This window comes from Wyeomyia smithii, chromosome 2, assembly GCF_029784165.1.
Source record: "Wyeomyia smithii strain HCP4-BCI-WySm-NY-G18 chromosome 2, ASM2978416v1, whole genome shotgun sequence".
Lineage (NCBI taxonomy): Eukaryota > Metazoa > Arthropoda > Insecta > Diptera > Culicidae > Wyeomyia > Wyeomyia smithii.
The window spans coordinates 86,651,125-86,673,701 of NC_073695.1; the positions used below are offsets into that span (position 1 = coordinate 86,651,125).

General features: G+C 38.6%; 2 protein-coding genes across 2 annotated transcripts in view; one reads left to right on the forward strand and one right to left on the reverse strand.

Annotated features, from left to right (window-relative positions):
• The window catches only part of LOC129721436 (Krueppel-like factor luna), a 115,263-nt gene that overhangs the window by 23,488 nt on the left and 69,198 nt on the right, over window positions 1-22,577 (reverse strand). The window lies entirely within an intron of this gene.
• Window positions 16,649-18,627, forward strand: LOC129721432 (leucine-rich repeat transmembrane neuronal protein 2-like). The gene is made up of 2 exons (XM_055673987.1): window positions 16,649-16,767; window positions 16,822-18,627. Exons 1-2 carry the CDS (start codon window positions 16,706-16,708, stop codon window positions 18,341-18,343), a joined length of 1,584 nt encoding a protein of 527 aa, XP_055529962.1. The 5' UTR covers window positions 16,649-16,705; the 3' UTR covers window positions 18,344-18,627.

Below are 22,577 nucleotides of genomic sequence, written 5' to 3' on the forward strand. Positions count from 1 at the left end.
CACACAGCCGCCTACTGCTGCAATAAGGCACGATGTAGCAAGTGTGGGGAGACTCATGCAGAAGATTCTTGCAGTGTTAATGCTGAAAAATGTATTCACTGTGGGGAAAACCAGCATGAGCTCTCCACATGCCCGGTGTACATGCAGCGCAGAGATAAAATCAAGCGGTCACTTAAGGAGCGTTCAAAGCGTTCTTACGCTGAGATGCTTAAGAAGACCGTGACCACGTCTACCATAACATCGAACCCCTTTGATCTGTTGCCCTCTGATGAAACCGATTCTGACGATTCATCAGCGGGAACATCTTATGCCAATCCTGGGGAGTCTAGGAAGAGGAAAAATGTTTCCTCTCCTAAACTTCCCCGTAAAGGTCCTAAGATTTCCCAAAGTGTAATGAAAAGTACGAACAAACCAAACAGTGCTGCGGAAAAACCGAAGCAAACTCCTCCTGGGCTTGCAAATTTAAAGTCCCAGAAGGAGTTCCCAGCACTGCCAGGAACATCTAAAACCCCAGTTGTTCCTTTTGCACATCCAGTTGATGAAACAAACTCTGGATTAGTGAAATTTTCTGACATTGGATTTTTGAAAATTTCAATGTACCCGATCCAATTAAAATTTTTCTTACAGCATTCCTTCCAACAGTTAGATCATTTTTGAAGCAGTTGACTGCCGATGCCTAATTCAACTGCGTATATGAAGGATTCTATCTCTGTCTTACAGTGGAATTGTAGAAGTATTTTACCAAAAATTGATTCGTTTAAAGTTTTGATAAATAAAAACAAATGCGATGCATTTTCCCTTTGTGAAACTTGGCTTACTTCAAATATTGATCTCAACTTCCATGATTTTAATATTATTCGCCTTGATCGAGACACCCCATATGGAGGAGTATTTTTAGGGATTAAAAAGTGCTATTCTTTCTATCGTATTAACCTCCCCTCGATTCCAGGCATCGAAGTTGTCGCATGTCAAATGACAATACAAGGTAGAGAGCTTTGTATTGCCTCAATATATATTCCTCCCAGAGCACAGGTTGGGCAACGGTTGCTCTTTGATTTAATAGAACTTCTTCCCTCGCCACGTTTGATTTTGGGAGACTTCAACTCTCATGGCGTGGCTTAGGGTTCCCCATACAATGATAACCGCTCCTCTTTAATCTATAACCTTTGCGATGACTTCGACATGACTATTTTAAACAACGGTGAAATGACACTTATCCCGAAACCTCCAGCGCGCCCAAGCGCTATGGATCTATCCTTATGTTCGACGTCGCTACGGTTGGATTGCACATGGAAGATAATCCTTGATCCTCACGGTAGCGATCATTTGCCTATTCTTATTTCAATTAATAACGGGTCAACTCGCATGCGACCAATTGACATTCCGTATGACCTCACACGGAATGTCGATTGGAAGTTATACGAGGAAATGATTTCAAAAGCGGTCGAGTCGATTCAACATCATCCACCACTTGAAGAATACAACCTCCTCGCGGGCTTGATTCTCGACGCCGCGTTGCAAGCCCAAACGAAGAAATATCCCGGCGTAACGATCAAAGAACGGCCTCCCAATCCGTGGTGGGACCAAGAGTGCTCCGATGTCTACACGCAAAGATCCGACGCGTATCTGACCTTCCGGGATACAGACGATGCCGACGACTTTAAACGTTATTCGGAGCTTGATACCAAGTTTAAAAGCTTGACTAAGGCAAAGAAACGCGGATATTGGCGTCGGTTCGTAAACGAGACGTCGAGGGAGACATCAATGAGCACTCTTTGGAACACAGCCCGAAGAATGCGGAATCGCGTAACGGTCAACGAAAGCGAGGAGTCTTCAAGTCGGTGGATATTTGATTTTGCCAGGAAAGTATGTCCGGACTCTGTTCCTGAGCAAAACATTGTTCGCGATGCGTCTCCGGGCCACGACGCGATAGAATCACCTTTTACGATGGCAGAATTTTCAGTTGCCCTCCTGTCCTGTAACAATAACGCGCCTGGGTTAGATAGAATCAAATTCAACTTGTTGAAGAATCTACCCGGCAATGCCAAGAGGCGCTTGTTGAACTTGTTCAATAAGTTCCTGGAGCAAAACATTGTACCGCAGGATTGGAGGCAAGTGAAGGTGATCGCCATCCAAAAACCAGGGAAACCAGCTTCTGATCACAACTCTTATAGGCCGATTGCAATGCTATCCTGTATCCGGAAATTGATGGAAAAAATGATACTCCGTCGTTTAGACCACTGGGTCGAATCAAATGGTCTACTATCAGATACTCAATTTGGCTTCCGCCGTGCCAAAGGGACGAATGATTGTCTTGCGTTGCTTTCAACAGATATTCAGCTGGCGTATGCTCGCAAAGAACAAATGGCGTCTGCGTTCTTGGACATTAAGGGGGCTTTTGATTCCGTTTCTATTGACATTCTTTCGGGTAAACTTCACCGACAAGGATTTTCTCCAATTTTGAACAATTTTTTGCACAATTTGTTGTCCGAAAAGCACATGAATTTTACGCACGGCGATTTGGCAACTTTTCGCATTAGCTACATGGGTCTTCCCCAGGGCTCATGTTTAAGCCCCCTTCTTTACAACTTTTATGTAAATGACATCGACGAATGTCTGGCAAATTCATGCACGATAAGACAACTTGCAGACGACAGTGTAATCTCTGTTACAGGAGCCAAAGCTGCCGATTTGCAAGGACCATTGCAAGATACCTTGGACAATTTGTCTGCTTGGGCTCTACAGCTAGGTATCGAATTCTCTCCGGAGAAGACTGAGATAGTAGTTTTTTCTAGGAAGCATGAACCTGCTCAGCTTCAAACACAATTAATGGGTAAAACGATTTCTCAGGTTTTGGTACACAAATATCTTGGTGTCTGGTTCGACTCTAAATGCACCTGGGGTTGTCACGTGAGGTATCTGATGAAAAAATGTCAACAAAGAGTGAATTTTCTTCGTACAATAACCGGACAATGGTGGGGAGCCCACCCAGGAGACCTTATAAGGCTTTACCAAACGACGATATTGTCTGTCATTGAGTACGGGTGTTTCTGCTTTCGCTCCGCAGCAAACACACATTTGATCAAACTGGAGCGAATACAATATCGTTGTTTGCGTATCGCCTTGGGTTGCATGCAATCGACCCATACGATGAGTTTGGAGATCTTAGCTGGAGTACTACCATTGAAAACCCGCTTCTGGAGCCTGTCTTCTCGTATTCTAATCAAATGTGAGGTCTTGAACCGTCCCGTGATTGAAAATTTTGAAAGGTTAATCGAACTTAATTCTCAAACCCGTTTTATGACATTGTATTTCAATCACATGTCCCAAAATATTAACCCTTCTTCGAATATTCCAAATCGTGTCGACTTATCAAATACTTCTGATTCTACTGTGTTTTTCGATACATCCATGATAGAAGAAACTCGTGGAATCCCGGATCATTTACGCGTGCAGCAGATCCCTAAAATTTTTTCCAATAAATATCGAAACATCAACTGCGACAATATGTACTACACTGACGGATCACTTCTTGATGGGTCCACTGGCTTCGGTATCTTCAATAACAATTTAACCGTCTCCCATAAGCTCGATAATCCGGCTTCTGTTTACGTCGCAGAATTAGCTGCAATTCAGTACACCCTAGGGATTATCGAAAAAATGCCCACGGACCATTATTTCATCTTTACGGACAGTCTCAGTTCCATTGAGGCTCTCCGATCGATGAAAGATGTTAAGCACTCTCCGTATTTCCTGGGGAAAATACGGGAACATCTGAGTGCTTTATCCGAAAAATCGTATCAGATTACCTTAGCGTGGGTCCCTTCTCATTGCTCGATACCGGGTAATGAGAAAGCGGACTCTTTGGCTAAGGTGGGCGCAACAAACAGTGATATTTATGTAAGACCAATTGCCTTTAATGAATTTTTCGCATTTGTACGTCAGAATACGATCATCAGTTGGCAAAATTCTTGGACCAGAGGGGAACTGGGAAGGTGGTTACATTCCATAATCCCCAAGGTATCGACGAACCCGTGGTTCAAGGGGTTGGATGTAGGTCGGGATTTCATTTGCGTGATGTCCCGGCTTATGTCCAATCACTATAAATTTGACACGCATCTCCGTCGTGTTGGGCTCGGGGAGAGTGGTATCTGTGCCTGTGGTGAAGGTTATCACGACATAGAGCACGTTGTTTGGTCATGCCCTGTACACCGTGACGCCAGGTCTAGATTAATAGCTTCCCTGCAGGCCGAAGGTAGGCAGCCGGCTGTTCCTGTTCGTGATGTCTTGGCGAGCCGTGACCTATCCTACATGTCCCTTATATACGTTTTCCTGAAATCCATCCACGCCCCAGTTTAGTCCTATCCCCTTCCGCCTACATCCAACCAAACGACAAGAACACGTTAAGACCCCGGATCCGGAAACAGCAATCAGACCCGCACGATACTCTCAAGGCCCGATGGAAACAACCCAATACGCCAGTCCGTAATATCTTGACCCAGCAGCGGAACAAATTTAATATGCTGCTTACCTATGGCAATGAAAACCATCAATTAGCAAACCTGTGCTTTTAATGCAAAATATTCTAGCTTTAAGTTAGATTTAGTTTCAGCTCGTAGTCGGCAGCGAGGATAAAAAATTTGCTTTTAGTTATTAAGATACTTTAGAAAGTAAGCTACCAGATATAATTGGCGCCGTTAAACGTTGAATTGTATTTGTGCCGTGTCAAATAACTTATAGATGAAGAAAAAAAAAAAAAAACTTCATAACAATTTGATATGCTGTTCAAAAGTTTTGGAAAGGAAAGAAATTCAAAGGCTATTCAACACTATACCTGCACTGATCAGTATATATGGCCTCAACATGAGTTAAATGCGGTATCGTACTATTTGAACGTTCCCGGTATCGCTCGTGATCAAATTGAAATTGTTTAAAATTTAGAGTCATTTCTTTTATTTCGCTATTTCTTAAGCACTAACATTACGTCAAATTTCATATTTTATACTTTAATACAACATCAATATTTTAGAACCCAATGAGTGAATAAACCTTTATTGGATTTAAGCATTCATGTAAATCTATTTTTACAAACAATAAGTTTGAATGAGAAAGGCTGAGTCTGACTGCTAGGTGGATTAATTTAGGTTATTCTTATACCGTCAGTAATGTAGAGATACTTTTTTTAGGATATTTTTCCTGATTGAGCTTTGCCAGTGATATCGGTGAAACGTTGATTCCAGCTAGGCCTTTGTTGAATTACTCAATTTTCTGTGCTCTGGAGTATTCATTTTGAATGCTTTCTTGAGAATATGATGATACGATTGTTGTAGTAGATGGTATCTCCGCCAATTCGTGTTCAGATACAGATGGTTGCAACTCCGTCGTTAGAATGTTTCTTCCACATCCTGATGTTGATGGTTCCATGAATGAATTGTGTGGATGCTCTTCGAGATCAAATTCATCTTTCACGTTGATACAATATAATCTACACGAATCACAAATTGATACAGACGTATTAAAATTAGCTTGACTGTTCAATATTTCCAATTTTGCAATAACGTTTTCGTTTATTTTCGTAAGCTTGATGAGCATCGATGATCAGGAAAGGGTTTACAGCACTTGGGCTTGGTGTATTCTATTTTCACTTTATTCATCTTCACAAAATGCAAACTGTTACTAACACTTCTGGAGAAGTGCAATCGTATTTATATACGGAAACAGATATTATAGGTTACCCAGGAGGTAGGTAGCTTACTTTACAAACAGTTGTTATTAGTAAACAAGTAGGTAGTGTTGCACGACAAACATACGTGTAGGTAAGCTAAGGTACAGCGCCTGAGTTATTTATCCAATCGTTTTGTTGTCAAAGAATGAATTGTATATTTTTGATCAAGCTTTCCAATGAACGTATAGTTTTTGCTGGAGAACCACGGAAAAATTAAGAAAAACGGTTATTTTCATAAATATTGAAAATTTTTGAACTCTAATTCAAAATAACTCGAAAACCGATGCCTTTAGAATGTTAACTACCAAGAGCTTTTTGATTCAAAACAACTCTCTGCATCTTTTAAAATCATCAGAATACAAATATTCTGAAAAATGTTTGAATTAGAATTTTTATAAAAAAGTTAATTTACCATAAAAAATTATTTTTCATTTCTCCATCCTGGACTTTTTTTAAAGTTGCGTATTAACGTCAAGTTTAAAAAAAAAAATAAAAAAAAAATTCAACTGTTTTATTTTAAATAGAAATTTAATATTTATTTTTAATTTTTTTTGGTCAAAAGAAATTTTTTTTGTACAGTGTATATTTTTTTATGATGCATTTTTAATTCCCTGCAACTCATTCTCAGAGAGTTTTTCTATAAAACCAACGGTTTCTGGGCTACAATGCTTCGAATAAAACCTATGCCAAAAGGCATACGCCCTTTTAGAATGTAACTCATGTGTCTAAAAAATCGCTCTATCTGTGGAAAATGCTCAGTTTGCTGAGACAAATACGTGTGCAAAGTTTCATTCAAATCAAAAATGGTCGATATTCGACCATCGGTGATTTGGCGCGATCTTGCTCTCCTGTGTTTGCCGAAGCTTCCGATGGGCTGATTTCTGTACTCCTCTACACGCGAGCACAACCAGTAGAAGACAATTGTTTCAAGAAGCATTGCGATGGTTGCGGAGAGACAAAAAATATTTTGGACCCTTTCGGCAGCGGTTAGCTTCGGCTGGTTTTGCATTAGATTGCAAACTTACCAAAGCAGTGCGATCGGCTGCCGGTGCAAGAATCAAAATCGGCTAGGGGAAGAGAGCATATTTGTTATCGAGCACTCCTCCTAGTGGAGCAATTTTAGCCGAGGGCTTCTACACTCAAGCAAGAACTTGCGTACTCTTCCACAGTCGCTGAGTAGCAAGACAAAAGAGGTTTGTGCGTATCAGGGCAGCAGCAGCAGCTACTCCGGCGGGTGCATGAAGTAGCAAGAGTGTCTCGAAAGTGTGTGAGCAAAAGACTTGAGAAGCGTAGCATATGTCTCGTTCTCAACAAGAAAAGAGAAGAAAGGAATTGCTTCTCGCTCGCTTCGCAATGCCGGTTGTGCTGGTTTGCAAGCCCTATTTATATGTTTTTCGTAAAAATGCTATATCTCGAGATTGGCTCATATTACCACGGAGTGATAAGTGTTTCTTACGTAAAATTTTCCGAGAAACACGATGAAACCTTCAAATTTAAAATAAACTCAGCTGAATTTGCCGAAAAATGCAAATTTAGTTTTAAAATAGAAAAATAATCTATCTGGCAACTATCAAAAATAATATTTTTTCTGGATTCCTTGGTTTATTTTCTTCAAAATTCACTCATCACTATTTTTCGGGCGTCTTACGGCTATAGACTATAAAATAAATTAATTACTAAATCTACAACTATTTTCGTAAAAATGTTATATCTCGAGATTGGCTCATATTACCTCGGGATGATAATTGTTTCTTACGTGAAATTTTCCAAGGAACACGATGAAATTACCAAATTTAAAATAAAAATGGCTGCATTTGCCGAAAAATGTAAATTTAGTTTTCAAATACAAAAATAATCTATCTGGCAACACTTCCAGTCAAAAATTATATTTTTTTTTTGATTCCTTGGTTCATTTTCTTTAAAAATCATCTATCAATGTTTTGCGGACGTCCTACATCTATGAATTGTAAGAAAAAGAAAAACGGAATTTTGAACAAAAATTGCCTGACTTTGTCACAAAGAGGGGGGTCCCACAGAGCGGGGGGTATTCCAATCGACACCAAAATTGGGTTTTTCTCATAGTGAACCTAGATGAATAATTCCCCCAGCTTTGAGCCAAATCCGTGATGGTCGTGTCCAAGTGGCATGTACACTTCGTATGAAATGACCCATAGCTAATTTACCAACCGATTGCTGTAAGAATGAAGGAAATCCGTTAGAGACGGACTGGGGCTTAAGCATTTTGAAGTGAACAATTTTCGTGATGCTCTCGATGTTGTCGGTTTTTCAGCCATATGTTGCTGTAACACGTTATTCTACGTCAAACGAGAGAATTGCGAAAAGAAATCAACAAACTATAACGGGAGACCATTGAATTAACCCAAATAATTCCCTGATGAACACTAAGACTGCATTCCGGAATACCAAAATTTTAAAGGGGAACCCTACTCTGGAAGGTTGAAAAATTGTCAATTTTTAGATTTTTTTCGGATATTTAGAGTAAGTTGAAGTATTCGGGTATTTTGGCTATTGATTAAGGTATATTTGAAGATGTATTTGACTGGTTTGATTTAAGGGGGGACAGTCATTATAAATCTCAGATTAATAATTTCCTCATCCACTGTTCCTGTATTATTCATTGAATTTAAATATAAATGGCGGCGATTGAAAATTCAAATGTAAACTTTATTTCAAGGTTTAGAAAATTGCGGAAGTTTTTTTGTGGATTGATTTTTTGTTACTTAGTGAAGAGTGTAATTAAACCTCGGCTCATCCGAAAATTATATAATTAGATTTATCTTCATGATTCAAGATTACAAAATATAAGCAGATGCTGTTAAAAAGCGTGGAGAGTTGTTGAATTATTTTCGAGTAAAACATTTAAAGTTACATAGTTCATTCGAAATAAATTTGACCTGATTTGTGAAGGTACGCAGCTATTAAACGGATTGTTACCAGTATTCGACATGTTCTAAGAGTTAACGCGGTTTCAAGAGTTGACACCACATTACGAACACTAAAAAAATAAGTATGCGAAATATGGGTAGTCTAAAATGGGCGAATTGTGGGGTCGTTGCCCTATACAATCTCTCTTGAATATATTAAATTCAAAAAGTAAGTTCTGGCTTTATCAGTCCTGCTGAGATCCTGCTAGTCGTTCTTATCAATACTCGAACTTGCTCAAGAAATCTCGAGTCAAACTGGCCAACTCAGTTTCTTAACGAGAATCGAAGTGGCAAGTCCTTCAAAGTGGAATTCGCTATGGAATTAAAACCGATAATTGCTGCCTTACTGATAACTTTATTATCATCGTTCTCCTTCGCTTCGAAATGCAAACAACACGAGAAACAAACTAAAGAAATCAATGACATTTTGAACGGTGAAATAATTAACCATTCGTTGAAAAACATTGCAATGTGTTTGAACGACAAGGTGAAATATATTCTCGAAGAATTGAATAAACGCATTGATGACCAAACTTACAACGAAGAACTGCAGGATGAAATCGTACTAAAGAGCAGACAATATGGTATAGAAATTATTGGCTTAGAAAGCAGTGCCCTGAGATTATCTAAGCTTCTAAACTACCTTGATGAACGCTACACTTTCCAGCAGAGTCGAATCAATAAACATGAAGAACTTAACAGAGCACTTTTGGAGGAAAACAATGCACTACAAGAAGAACTCAATACATTTAACCGGACCAGTATTGAGCACTTCACAAAGGAAGCTACGCAAAATGCAACAATCGCCAGTTTAAAAACGGAACTCAAAAAATTACAAGCAGTGATAAATGGAAATGCGGTCGCCATTCACGGAACAACGGGTACAATTACCAGAGAAACCAGGCTAAAAGAAGCACCTTCTACGGATGCACCAAGTAGCATGACCTAGAAAATGAAAATTTTACTACCATTTTCTTATCGCTGTGTCGGCTCAAGCCATAATCTCTCGTGGACATTACAAACAAACAGAAATTGAACAAGTTGAATGACCTTTCCTCGTAACTAAAAGGAAGGGTGATGCTCCACCTTCACATCTATGTTCATCAAAAATTATTTTTTTCGCATTGGACAGTAGAAGTTCAACAATAAAAACCCTATTTAAAAATGGTGCTAACTTATGTTTTTAATTGTGAGCTGGGTTCAACATAACTTGTGAGCTAATGCCAAACATTTGTAGAGTGGGCATGAAATTCGTTAAATAGTGATAAATAATATTCACGAATCTTAGATCTACATTCTGGAAGAAATAATTTTCATCACCAAAAATCATTTTCGGGGAGAATTTTCTCGCCAATAACCATTCGTCTAGCACACGGTCGAAGAAAAAGGTCGATTGCTGAACATGAAAAATGTTACTCGTCGTAGTACCGCAGCGCAAACACCTTCGACAAACACACCTTTCCACCGCTAATGGTGCATAATTCAATTTAATTGCCAGATCTCTTGAGTTATTAATAAGCGTACTTCATGCAGCGCGAGATGCTCTCAAAGGATTTGCGTTCGGTTAAGCACCAGCATAGCAGTTAAGGGTGGGCAAAAACCATAACCTCACTGATCTCCTTATCCTTCGGTGTGATTGCACGAGTGTTTGATCGTTTTCTTAGCACCGTAACCGTTCATCAAGCAGTAGGTACTTTGGTGGCTATTTCATGAAATGGAATAATGACCTGCGGTAGATTTTTTTTTGTTTTGATATTGCAACGAAATAGACAAAAGAAACTGAAGATTACCTACATTCAAGACCCAAGTTGTGACTTGAATAAGATGTAGAAATCATCTCGTAAAGTTTTAATTTTGATTGAAGCAGTGTCTGCGCAATACTCATCTTTGTTTTTTTCGCATCGAAAACTTGTATGGCTTGAATAATATTTTTAAATATGGCATGAACTTTGTACAAGCAATTCTACACACCTGAACAAGCTTGCACTACTCGTGCCTTAGGCTGATCACGCGTCAAATCATTATTATTACAATTATCACCATTCCAGTTACCGTTAAAGTGTGTGCGTGTGTGACCCTTAATCAGACTAAAACGATGCATCTTGTTCTCCCTGCTGAATTCTAGCAACACACTTCAACAGCCTGCTAGCTTTCGTAAGAAAGCTCTCCCGAGTTGTACACCACATTCCGTTATTCAAAGGATAAGAAATTAAATTTCAAATGTAATCACTTTATTCCCTTCGGTAGGGTTCTGCTGCTTGAAAAACACGAACGCACTGCCAGCGCACCAGACTGTATCAACGGACTTGTGGCGGCTGTCGAGCACTCTGAAGTGCGGCGCAGCAGTTACAGATTGGTACACATCTTTACACAAATCCTGTCAACATTTCTCCCAGTACAGCGACCTACTGCTGGTGCAGCCCATCGAAAGTCGCTTTTGCGTCTGAGTGCTTGGGTACACAGGCCTGAACGTTCCTAGACGTTCATAGACCGAAACTATTTCCATTAACTTCATTGTGTGTGCAGCATAATCCCACAGGAACGAAACTCACCGGGTGCTGGTAAACTTACAATAAATAGACTTAGCTTAAAGAAGAGTGGGAACTCTTTTGCTTTATCTCTCTCCACACACTCTCTCTCTCTATCCTTGTAGCATAAGCATCTTGAAGATTTACTATATTTGACATAATGTTGAACTGAAATTCAAGATGCATTCTAGGCTGCATACCGTCACATGATGCTTCATTTGCAAGCAGTTTCAACTTTGCATATATATAACAAAAATTATAGCAGTTTTCAACTTTGAAAATGTTGATCAATTTATTTTGACAATTGAAAAAATAAAGTATGGGTAAAATATTTACTGATAGTCAAAGTGTCAAAAAAGTTATACTATCCCAATTTACCTCATGCAACAAAAGACGCCTTCACTATACAAATCAGCAAATTGCTAAAATTCTCTATAAGAATTGGTTGAAACAATATGCAAGTAATGATATGTAAGCAAAAAAGTGCAAGCAATCATTTGCATTTTTGTACGACGGCTAAGTACTGCTCGGAGGAACGTTGTGGTCACAAGGATACAGAGTCCGTGAGTTCGCATTTTAGTATAATCGAAGGCCATCTAGTGTCAACGAAATTTATTCTCAGCTTCAGGAGAAGAAGTTTGCAGATATGTGACGAAATGCAACGAGAGGGAGGGTGGGGGGTAAAGCCAAGCTTCGTAGCAAATATGAAACTACGAAAAACAAACCTTAAAAAAGCTTTGTCATTTATAGCTACTCCTTTCAGTTGAATTTTATAATATATCAATTACTACTTCCTATTGAAAAACAAAGTCCCTGTGAAAATGAAACTGGGCCAAACGACGCATGTAAACCTCTCCAGGGATTTATGATTGACGATTTTGGCAGTAAGAACGAGGATCGGCATGGTAGAGTAGTAAGCGTAGAGGGAAAATAAAACCATACATTCAAACAAGGATAATCTCTTTCACTTCAGTGATATTGCTAAAAATAGAAGTGCGGAAAACAGCACTCGACACACTCGAACGATATCACAATAGATCAGCGTAGCTGGTCACAGTCAGTGGTTCAAAAAAAAAAAAAATAGGTTTAACCGAAGACTCCTGCTGAAAAACGACGGACCAGCACCTGATATTATGTTCTACCAGAACATTGGGCTGTATGAAAAAAAAATTCCTGATGTACTTGAAGCCGATGCACAGTGGTACAGTGAGACAGTTTAGGTGGACATGACCTTTCTTCAAATTCTGTTAGTTATGGACCTGGACCTGGACCTAAAATCCCCAAGCTACGATAAAGAAGGGCGTGGCCAGCAATAATAACCACCAGGTCTTTTTCAGCTTAAATTGGTTCTAATTTAACTCCTCCATCCTTCTCCATCAGTCTGCAAACTACGGAGTATACCGTGCTTTCGCTACGCTTGCGAATGGTCGATTTTTATTTGTGTTTGGCAGGAAGAATGAAAAAATTTACTTCGAGCTGGTGTATTTCGTAAGAGATTTGGTTCAGCTCTAGCTTCTCATTCAGTGTGCTTGGCAATCGTACGAAAGTCGTATCTCGGCAGCGTTGCCACTTGTCTTTGAGGCCATCTTATGTATGGTGACGGTTAATGTACTTTGCGCACAATGTTCGTCGCTTACCACAAACAGTGTGCAGCGAAATCCGTTCCCTTTTTCATATTCCTTCATTCCATTACCTACGCGGCACCGCACAGTGCGTGGGTGGTACGGGACAAAAATCAAAACAACAGAATTTTATCGACTAACCACATTGGTGTAACAGGGAAAGATGCTTATTATATTTAGAGCTACTAACTGCATGAAAGTTCAATAAGATTCAGTGAATCGCAAAAATGTCCCATATGCCAACTTTCTAATCCAATACCAGAAACCTTTCGTTTTTTTTTTCGTAAAAGTTGTCCATAGTAATGCAAATTGCGGCTTATATATATTATTCACTTTCACATCAGTGCTAAAGTGACTTAAATGCGATTATAACAAAAACGATAATTTTCGAAATTTTTTTGGCATGTATTTTTATTTAATTACCAGAAAAATACATATACAAACTCAAATGTATTCTCTAACAGACACAAGGTTACACATCAAAATCTTTTAAATGCCATTGCTCACAACATAGTGCATTTTCAACTGTCAAAACATCATCTACAAAGAGATAAATAGTGGTTGAACAGGCAAGTTTAGGCAGCTGAAACCAGCGTTTGAAGGATACTATAAGCGATGAGTGCTGAGAAAATCAGAGAGGTATTTTGATATATATTTTTGTAATGTTCAATTGAAATTTAGAATTTAGAACACAAAAAACGCTTATCGATAACCCGTTTGTATTTGTACGTATGACAATAAATCTCAGAGCTATGCCCTCAAACGTCTTTAACTTACCTGCTTTTCCAGTTCCCAGTTTAGTTCGCACAATAAAACCCTCACGAACTGAGAAAACACAAATGAAACTGAATATTTTTTTCAGAAAAATCATAGCTCACATGTTGCAATTAAACTGTTTGGCAGTATAAGCATGTTAAAAGCGTATTATTGATCTCAGGAGACTACAAATATAAAAGAAAAGCACTGCGTACTTTGTAATAGTGAAATATAAAAGTCGATTTTTTTATTTTGTCTGCGGGACGCATCACTGTGCGCCGCCTGGTTGTGAAACAATCCCATGTAGTTTTTAAACATTCAGGTAGCATTTTTGTTCTAGTTATAATGTCTGGTCGTGGCAAAGTGAAGGAAAAGATAAAGTTCCCTTCATCTCGTGATGAGCTTCTATTACAGGTAGGTCGAATCAATCGTCTACTGTGCAATGGAAATTATGCGCGCTGGTGTTGGAGTACCTGACAATATGGCAGTTGTAATGGAGAACCTTGCTGCTGTTTTTTCTTGCTTGAAGAATAATATCAACAATAAAAAAATATATATGAATCCGCTTCGCTTTTAGTATTGGCGATTGGTCCAATTAGCAAACGAGAATCATCCTGCGTCATCTGCAGTTGACGAGGAACTGCAATAGCTTTTTTACAGTGTCACTATTGCCTAGGAAGGTGTTTTGCTGATTATCCGAATAACGGGAAAGGGAAAGAAGACATAATTCGATTATTTCTCAGTTTTGTAAAAACTTAAACCAACCGTCCTTTCAAGGACGCCCACATGTTTTCAATTGTAGCAGTAAAATATAAGTTTTTGCTCTAATTTAACTTTAATATTTGACAAAATATTTAGCGTCAATCAATGTAAAGTACATATTTATCCTATTGTTAATATTACAAATAATGTTATGAAATTCTAGTTTGTGATTCTATCTAAGAACATTTCGTGACATTGGCTGCAATGCCTATATCTAGATTAATAATCTAGAAGTCAATACCACGTAGAACATCCAGCTTTTATTCTTGTTTTATAATTTCAAGAGGAGAAAATTAGTTACATTTTATGCGTGTTGTACAGATACACGTGTGAAAAAAGACTCGAAGGCACGGAACGAAACAAACAAATCTAAGTACTTCGCATGTGAAAAATTTTCACTACATGGTTTTTTGAGATTATCGAAAGCGATAGAAAATATGTTTAGAATATTAATTAAGTATCACTCGAATGATTTTTCCCCATCCTTGAGCTCAATATTCATTGTCGATATAGGAAATTATTCACAAACGAGAGACGTTAAAGACAAATTTAGTTTGGAAGCATAGCTCTCTCATTCCGCGTCGAAGACTCGACAGAAACGTCAAGGCCAACTGACAAGTGAGTTGTGTCGCTGCGTGAAGTGATCTCGCACCCGGCCCGCTGCTATGTGGCTGTATTGAGGGAGTTATTCACAAACGAAACACGTTACAAGAAAAAATAGTTTGGAGCATAACTCTAGCATAGACCGAATTTTAGTCGGAACGAGCTAAGAAATATTTATCAAAGCAGATTTTTGTGGAGAATCTCGGAAATCTCGCCTTCTATCGCATGTGGAAGTAAAGCCATTGGCGCCGGTCCAACGTCCAACGTTAGGGTTCTGGATTAAGTCACCTCCCCGGATGCCGGTGATTTGCCCTATAACAGTGGCGGAGCTAAACCGACGGAAAATAATCGTAAAAAAAATTGAAATATGGTTCAAATTGTAATTTTTATGTTTGTTTAGTAATTTCATCAACTTTTGGTTCGGATAGAAGAATGTTGGTTGCAATTTTTCAAATTTTCAGAAATGACCCTTTTGGCCATTATCTTCTATAATGATTATATTATATAATATATAATATTGACGCAACCATTGAACATCTCAAAAACCTTTGTTGGAAATGTAATTCTATACAGCTAGATGTGACTGCGATATTTTTATTTAATTACGGTTACAAAACATGATTACACTCTTTCCACTCAATTGTACGTGTTGTTCTAGTATGAATTCGCACTTGCGTGATTAACTGTTGTCATTAATTTTTGTTGCATTATCACTTGCTCGGATATCGATAAAAGGTGCTTTGGGGGTAGAAGAGTTTGAAGTTTGAAGAGCTGGATCTGAAGTAGTCTGCTCTGGTGCTGACATTGCGCTGCTCGACTCAACATTAGACGACTGCTCAATTGGATTCGTTTCCCCTGTGACCGTACCCGTTTTGCCGTGAACAGTTCCACTGTTGCGATTAATTGTGGCCTGCAATTTCTTGTTTTCAGTTTTCAATTTGCTGATGGTTGAGTTTCGCTCAACAATCTCTTGGTTGAGTTCAACGGTTTTCTGTTTCAGTTTGCTGAGTTCTTCTTGCATTTTTTGCTTTTCAGCCAAGATTTCGTCGTGTTGTACGTTTTGATCATCGATCGTTTTGCGAAGATGGCTATCGCGATCATCTAAATAAGCAAAGAGCTTGTTCAACCTAAGAACATTGCTTTCCAAACCAACAATTTCTACTGCATATTGTTTACTTTTTTGAACGATTACTGCGTCCAGCTCATGTGTGTTAGCGGCGTAGTACATGCGATTATTTAGTTCCTGTAGAACATTTGACGTTTTCTGCTCGAGCGACACATGAGGATTTGGCATTCGATGATAGGATATTTCAGCGTTTAGCAATTGATTAATTCGGCGGTAATCACACCACTGAGCATTAACGAGAGACGAACAAAAATAAAACAATAACACTGGTAAAATTCTACGCGTAATTTCCATGGTGAACTTCTTGCTTCGAGTTGCTTTGAGTAACTGAGCTTATCGGCTCGAAATGAGATTACATAGTAGCTTCCGAAGACGTTTGGGAACCCCCATTACTAAGTGATCGAAACATAATATTTTTAGGGTAGATGTGTGAACTTTGTCTTCTCGTGAGCCTGGCCAAAAAAAGCTACCGCAGTTTTAAAAACACAATACTCTACCCTCGTATTCGCAGAATTGTGCGCTTTTCTATATACGTTGATCTGCTACGAAATGGAGTTTATCAATATGTATATAATAAATCACGGAGCTGCAATCAAACAAAATTGTTATTTTTTGTGCTTCTAGTGGCCAAACTCATCATGTACACGTTAGCTGTTGCAGTAAGCAGAAAGATGTGGTTCAAAGTGGCTCTCCTCTTTGGGTAGGTGTATTTTAGTTTAGTTGAATTAGTAATTTCATCTCATTTCACTTCAAGCGTCTGTTTGACTGCAGCAGCAGCTCAAAAAATTAAAACGCTCGATTTGAGTTGTTCAGCAGTAGCAAAAGCCACACGTTGCCTTCTGAATAACGTCAATGTACAAGAGAAGGAGATAATCAACCCGACAGCCAACCCATCAACCGAAACGGAACTTTGGATCGAAAACTCCCAGCTGACCTACTTTCCGGATGTTCTGTTCACTAGATTCCCCAAAATGGAAACACTTGTTGCGAAGAAAGTCGGGCTGAAAAAGCTTCTTTCGAATACTTTCTCCAAAGCACCAAATCTGAAGCATTTGGACCTATCATCGAATGCTGTCGGTTTGCTACCGAATGACGTTTTCGGGCCATGTCAACAATTTGAGACGATCAACATCGCAGAGAACCGGCTTCACACATTGAACGGAGTCGCTCTGATGGGATGCAACCGGCTGCGACAGGTGAATGCGTCCTTCAATCAGCTAATCTACATAAATTGGGACCCACTGAATGATTTGCGTTTGCTGGAGCAAGTTGATGTGAGCAACAATTGGATTACCGAGATAACCGTGCCGAAATATGTGCGAAAGTTGAAAGCGCATAATAACCACATCCACCAACTGAAGGCTGATCGCGATTCGTTCGTGTTTATGCTAGAATATTTGGACATTTCTCGAAACCGGTTGAGTAGTGTTGACGTGCTAGTACGTTTTGTGAAGCTGACCTACATTAACCTTTCGCATAATCGGCTGTTGAGCATTGATTTCGCCTTGTTCAAAAACATGCGCTCGTTGCAAGAGATTCGTTTGGCTCATAACAACATCTTTGCGGTGTCGACCACCGAACTCAAGCCAAACTCTCTCAAATTTGTTGATCTTTCCAACAACGAACTTACACGGTTGGCGGCTAACGACAGTGCCGGGTTTGGATCGGTGGAAAAATTGCTTCTGAACAACAATTATCTGGTAAGTTTCGAAGTATCTAATGGATCCACCAATTTTCCTAACTTACGGGAAGTTTTTCTGGGTAATAATGACTGGGCATGTCGGGATATCGAAGTCGCATTGGAAGAATTTAAAGCTAAGAATGTGGTCGTGAACTTAGGCAGCAAACAGTGTACTCCTTACCAGGTGTTGAAAAGAGGAATTTGCTGTCGGGACTTGGGTACTTCCTTCGATGAGCTAGTGTTACTTAAAGCGGAAAAGCTAACCGAGCTTCACCCAAGTTCAACAACAGCCAGAGCAACACAGACGTCCACCAGCAAACCAATCGCACAGAAAATTCAGATGACGTCACTATCATTATCTCCAGCTGGCCAACCAAGCAACGAAAATCTAGAAACCCTCCGTCAAGCTTTGAAAGAAGCGGAAACGCGCCTAGCTGCTGCTCAGTCCCAACTGACTGCTGTGAACAATGAGAAACTTGCTTTAAAAATGTCACTGGATAAAGCGAAAAATGAAGCAGCGCTGATTGGAGAGAAATTAGCCAGATGTAAGTCTACCTTTAGCCAGCGGACAAGTCAAGCAGTACTGATTGATTGATTGAATGTGATACCAACTCTGTAATACTTTGAAGCTGTCTCAAAAACTATAATTAAATGGAGAACAATTTCAGTTCAGGGAATATAGGCTTTGTATAAAGTGAGTAACATGTTTAATTGCGTTTAGTTGAAAAATCTCAATGTAAATGTGCCATACTTTCTATAAGAAAAAACCTAAATTAATCCACCTAGCGGTCAGACCCAGCCTTTCTCATTCAAACTTTTATTTGTAAAAATAGATTTACATGAACGCTTCAATCCAATAAATGTATATTCACTCTTTAGGTTCTAAAATATTGATGTTGTAATCTATGCATATAAAAATGCAGTCCGGTTTGTCTGTCTGTTTGATCCATATAGGCTCGAAAACTACCGAACCGATCGACGTGAAAATTTGTATGTAGGGGTTTTTGGTCCCGATAAAGGTTCCTATGATAGTTTGAGACCCCTCCCTCTTCTGGAAAGGAGGGGTCCCATACAAATGAAACATACATTTCTGCACAACTCAAGAACAAACCAAGCAAATGAAACCGAATTTGGCATGTGGATGTTTTAAAGGGTAATAAATATGTCCATAATAGTTCGAAGCCCCTCCCTCTTATGGAAGCACATGTTTCTGCACAAATTTCTGCACATCTCGCGAACTAATCAACTAAATGGAACCATATTTGGCAGGTAAATGTTTTTAGCGGTAACAAATATGTTCCATAATCGACCTCAGGCAACATTTTGGATTGTAAGATAGCAACTTCCGGTTTCTGGAAAACAGCCAAAAATGGACGATTTCCACCCAATATAATAATATCCGGATAGAGAAAGATACACAGGAGCTAAATTTGACCACAGATACCATTTTGAATTCTAAGATGGCGACTTCCGGTTTCGGAAAAACAGGGGCAAACGACTAAATACCACCCAAAAAGGCGGGTATTTTCGGAATCGTAACGATGCACTGGAGCCACAAATCGACTTCAGACACCATTATGAATTGTAGGATGGCAACTTGTGGTTTCTGGAAAACAGCCAGAAATGGCCGAGTTCCGTCTAACATGAGAATCTCCGGATCTAGAATGATACACAGCAGCTGAAATCGTTCAAAGACCTTATTTTGGATTCTAGGTTGGCGACTTCCGGTTCCTGGGAAACAGCGGAAAATGATCGAATTACTTATTATAATTATATTGAAAGGTTACATTGCAGATTTGATTTACTTAGCTGAGCAAAAACATGGACAGCTCTACTTATCAAGAGCAGCTCGTCAGTTTTTACCAAATTGATCATGCTGTTGGATGGCCGTTAACAATTTTTCCCCACACAGTTTGCCTGCACCACCGCACGCTCATAGTTGGTAGAGTTATCCGTTTCTGCAGTTGTGTTATGCAGACAAAACGGTATCGCTCCTTTGTTTTCAAACTCTTCACGATCAAAACACCACATCAGGAAACTAGAGCAAGACGGACCATTGCTCGTTTCTATGTGCAACTATTGATATTTTAACAAATAATAATACCAGTTATATTATGATAATATCGCGCGTTTTGTCATGTTCAAAAAATGATTGCAATTAATTCCCCTCGTCAGTGCAGCAAACTGATGTAGTTTTCGCCGTGTCGAATTTAAGCTATTGCGGCTTTGAACTTTCAGAAGTTACAATTTTTAAGCTATTAGAATGGTTTAATTGGAATTATTTTATGGAAAGTAATGGTAAATGTTGGATAAAAAATGTGACCGTCTTGCTCGTGCTTTGCCTATGCGACCGCTTCGTTACATTATAACAAGTTTTATGGGAAGAATAAGTTACTTTGTGACAAGATTTGTCAACTTATTGTTACATGATAATATACTGGCAACATTTGAGATGCCGTTGTTTCAGTGAAACAAATTTGGACGATAAACAAGTGACAAATAAACATGCCGAAGTTTAATAGTAGTTACAGCAGATAATTGTGACCGAATTGTGATTTCCGTATATAACGTCAAATTTATTCTTCTACCGACTAAAAGGTTTTGCACACCTTATCTCAAAATGCCATGTTTATTTTTTAATTAGAAGACCATTGCAAACATTTGGTAAAAATTTGACCCTATTGCAACATTATAAACGGACAAGGTACTTTAAAAATGCGCGTTGATTCAAAATTCCGCGCAAAGAAACCACGGTAATTCGAAAATCCCCAAAAAAACATTAATTCGAAAACCCGCGTAAAAACCGCGCTGATTCAAAAATTCGCATAAAAAATCGCGATAATTGAAAATGCGCGTAAGAAAAACTCATATAAAAATTCGCGTAAAAAACGTCTGAAAAACCTCATTACGCTTCAATTAAACTGACTCGTTTTAACTAGCGCTACTCTCAGATCTTTTGTTTTTATAATAAATATGTGTGTTTGGTTCCACGAAAGATATAGCCATTCTATTGACCGGCAATGTAAATTCGAGTGAGATGATAGAAATGGCGATTGTTTTGAGCAAATAAACAAATTATTTTTGCCTCATATAAAAATATCCTGCAACAATGTTTTCCTACAATAAAGCGGGATAATCTATTAATTTTGCTGCTAATTACAGTACTTTCAGATATATGATCTGTTCCGGCATTGAAAAATATTTTAAACGAGTATGAAGAATGATGAATAAAAATAATCGAGTTTTTAAATGCCCCAACATTTTCGGGGCGCGTGCTTTATACATGAGCAAAATCATCAGTTTCACCATGTATTTAAATTTGCACGCCAAATTCATGTATAAGCACAGAGAACTACTCCCATTTATATGACATGGACATGCTAGTTAGAATATGTCGCTTCTCATTATGAGGCGTTTGTACTTAGCAAAAGCCAGACAAATATGCCTGAGAAATTTGTTAAATCGAAACTTCCATTTGACCAAGAAAAAGTTTCATGATATGCACAATGTAACATGAAACAAGTTCTTTATCTGTTTCACTGCGATCGATATGTTACGAATCATGTTACCTAATGGTCAAACAGAAACATCATGATTAATAACTGGATAGTTACATACAAACTTCAAACTTGCGCTTTTCAGGTTACATAGTAGTAATGATGTTGGTTGCAGAGCCCGCACATGAGTTTTCTAATTTGTCACATAATGCTTACTGACACTTAGATGAAATAAAATATGTTGCTTGGGACCCAATGTGGGTGTTTCTTCAACCAGATGACGCTCAGAGGCCAGAAATCATCTTAAATACCATTTCGAAATCCAAGATGGCGACTTCCGGTTTGTGAAAAACAGCCCAAAATAACCAAATACCATCCAATATGAGTATCTCTGGAACCAGAATGATGCAATGAGCTAACAATTGACCTCAGGCACCATTTTGAATCGCTAAATGGCAACTTATAGCAAACAGCCGAAAATGACCAAATAATACTCAACATGGATATTTCCGTAATCGAGATTATGCATAGAAACCAAACATTGACCCTTGACACCATTTTGAATTTGAAGACGACCACTGTTAGTTTCTGGAAAACAACCAAATCAACTAAATACCTCCCAATATGAATATTTCTGGTGTCAGATTGATGCCAGAAAATTTACTGAAAATGACCGAATACCACCCAATATGAATATATTTAGTATTAGGGCGATGTAGGTACAGAAGCCAAAAGTCGAGGATGTTGTCATTTCGATAAAACCAATCATTTCAAACGATTTGTCTCTTGACTTTGATCATATCCTATGGTCGATTCGTCGTGCATTTGCAGACTTTAAACACATCGCAAGGAATCAATGAATTTGGAACGTTCAAATAGTACAAAACCACATATAAATTATGTGGAGACCACATATATCAATCAAAGCAGGTATAGTTTTAAATAGCCTTTGAATTCCTTTTCTTTACATAACTTTTGAGCCACGTATCAAATTGTTATGAAGTTTGTTATTTGTAAATTTGAGAGCTGACTCGTTCGTATGACGCTAGTTATGTTCAAATAAGTCATGTAATCTTTGAAATAATAGACATTCGTTGTTTTATCAACAATTTAATACATAACGGTGGCATAAGTTCAATTATAATCAAATGGTATGGGAACGTATAGGGCAGCTAAACTTTGAAACCACGTGTTCAATCATAATTAATTAGTTAACCCTTAACTAGCCCGCTCATCTGATAATAATATTGATCAAATCGGTTGTGTAGTTTCTGAGATAATGAAGTTTCATGATTTTCACATTTTGGTACTTTACAGACGAAGTTACAGTCC

What these genes read in the sequence shown, in the direction of transcription:
- LOC129721432 (XM_055673987.1), top strand. Translation starts at nt 16,706, where the DNA reads ATGTACACGTTAGCTGTTGCAGTAAGCAGAAAGATGTGGTTCAAAGTG. An exon ending in AAAGTGGCTCTCCTCTTTGG is followed by an intron (nt 16,768 to 16,821) that starts GTAGGTGTATTT and finishes TTTCACTTCAAG; the next exon opens with CGTCTGTTTGACTGCAGCAG.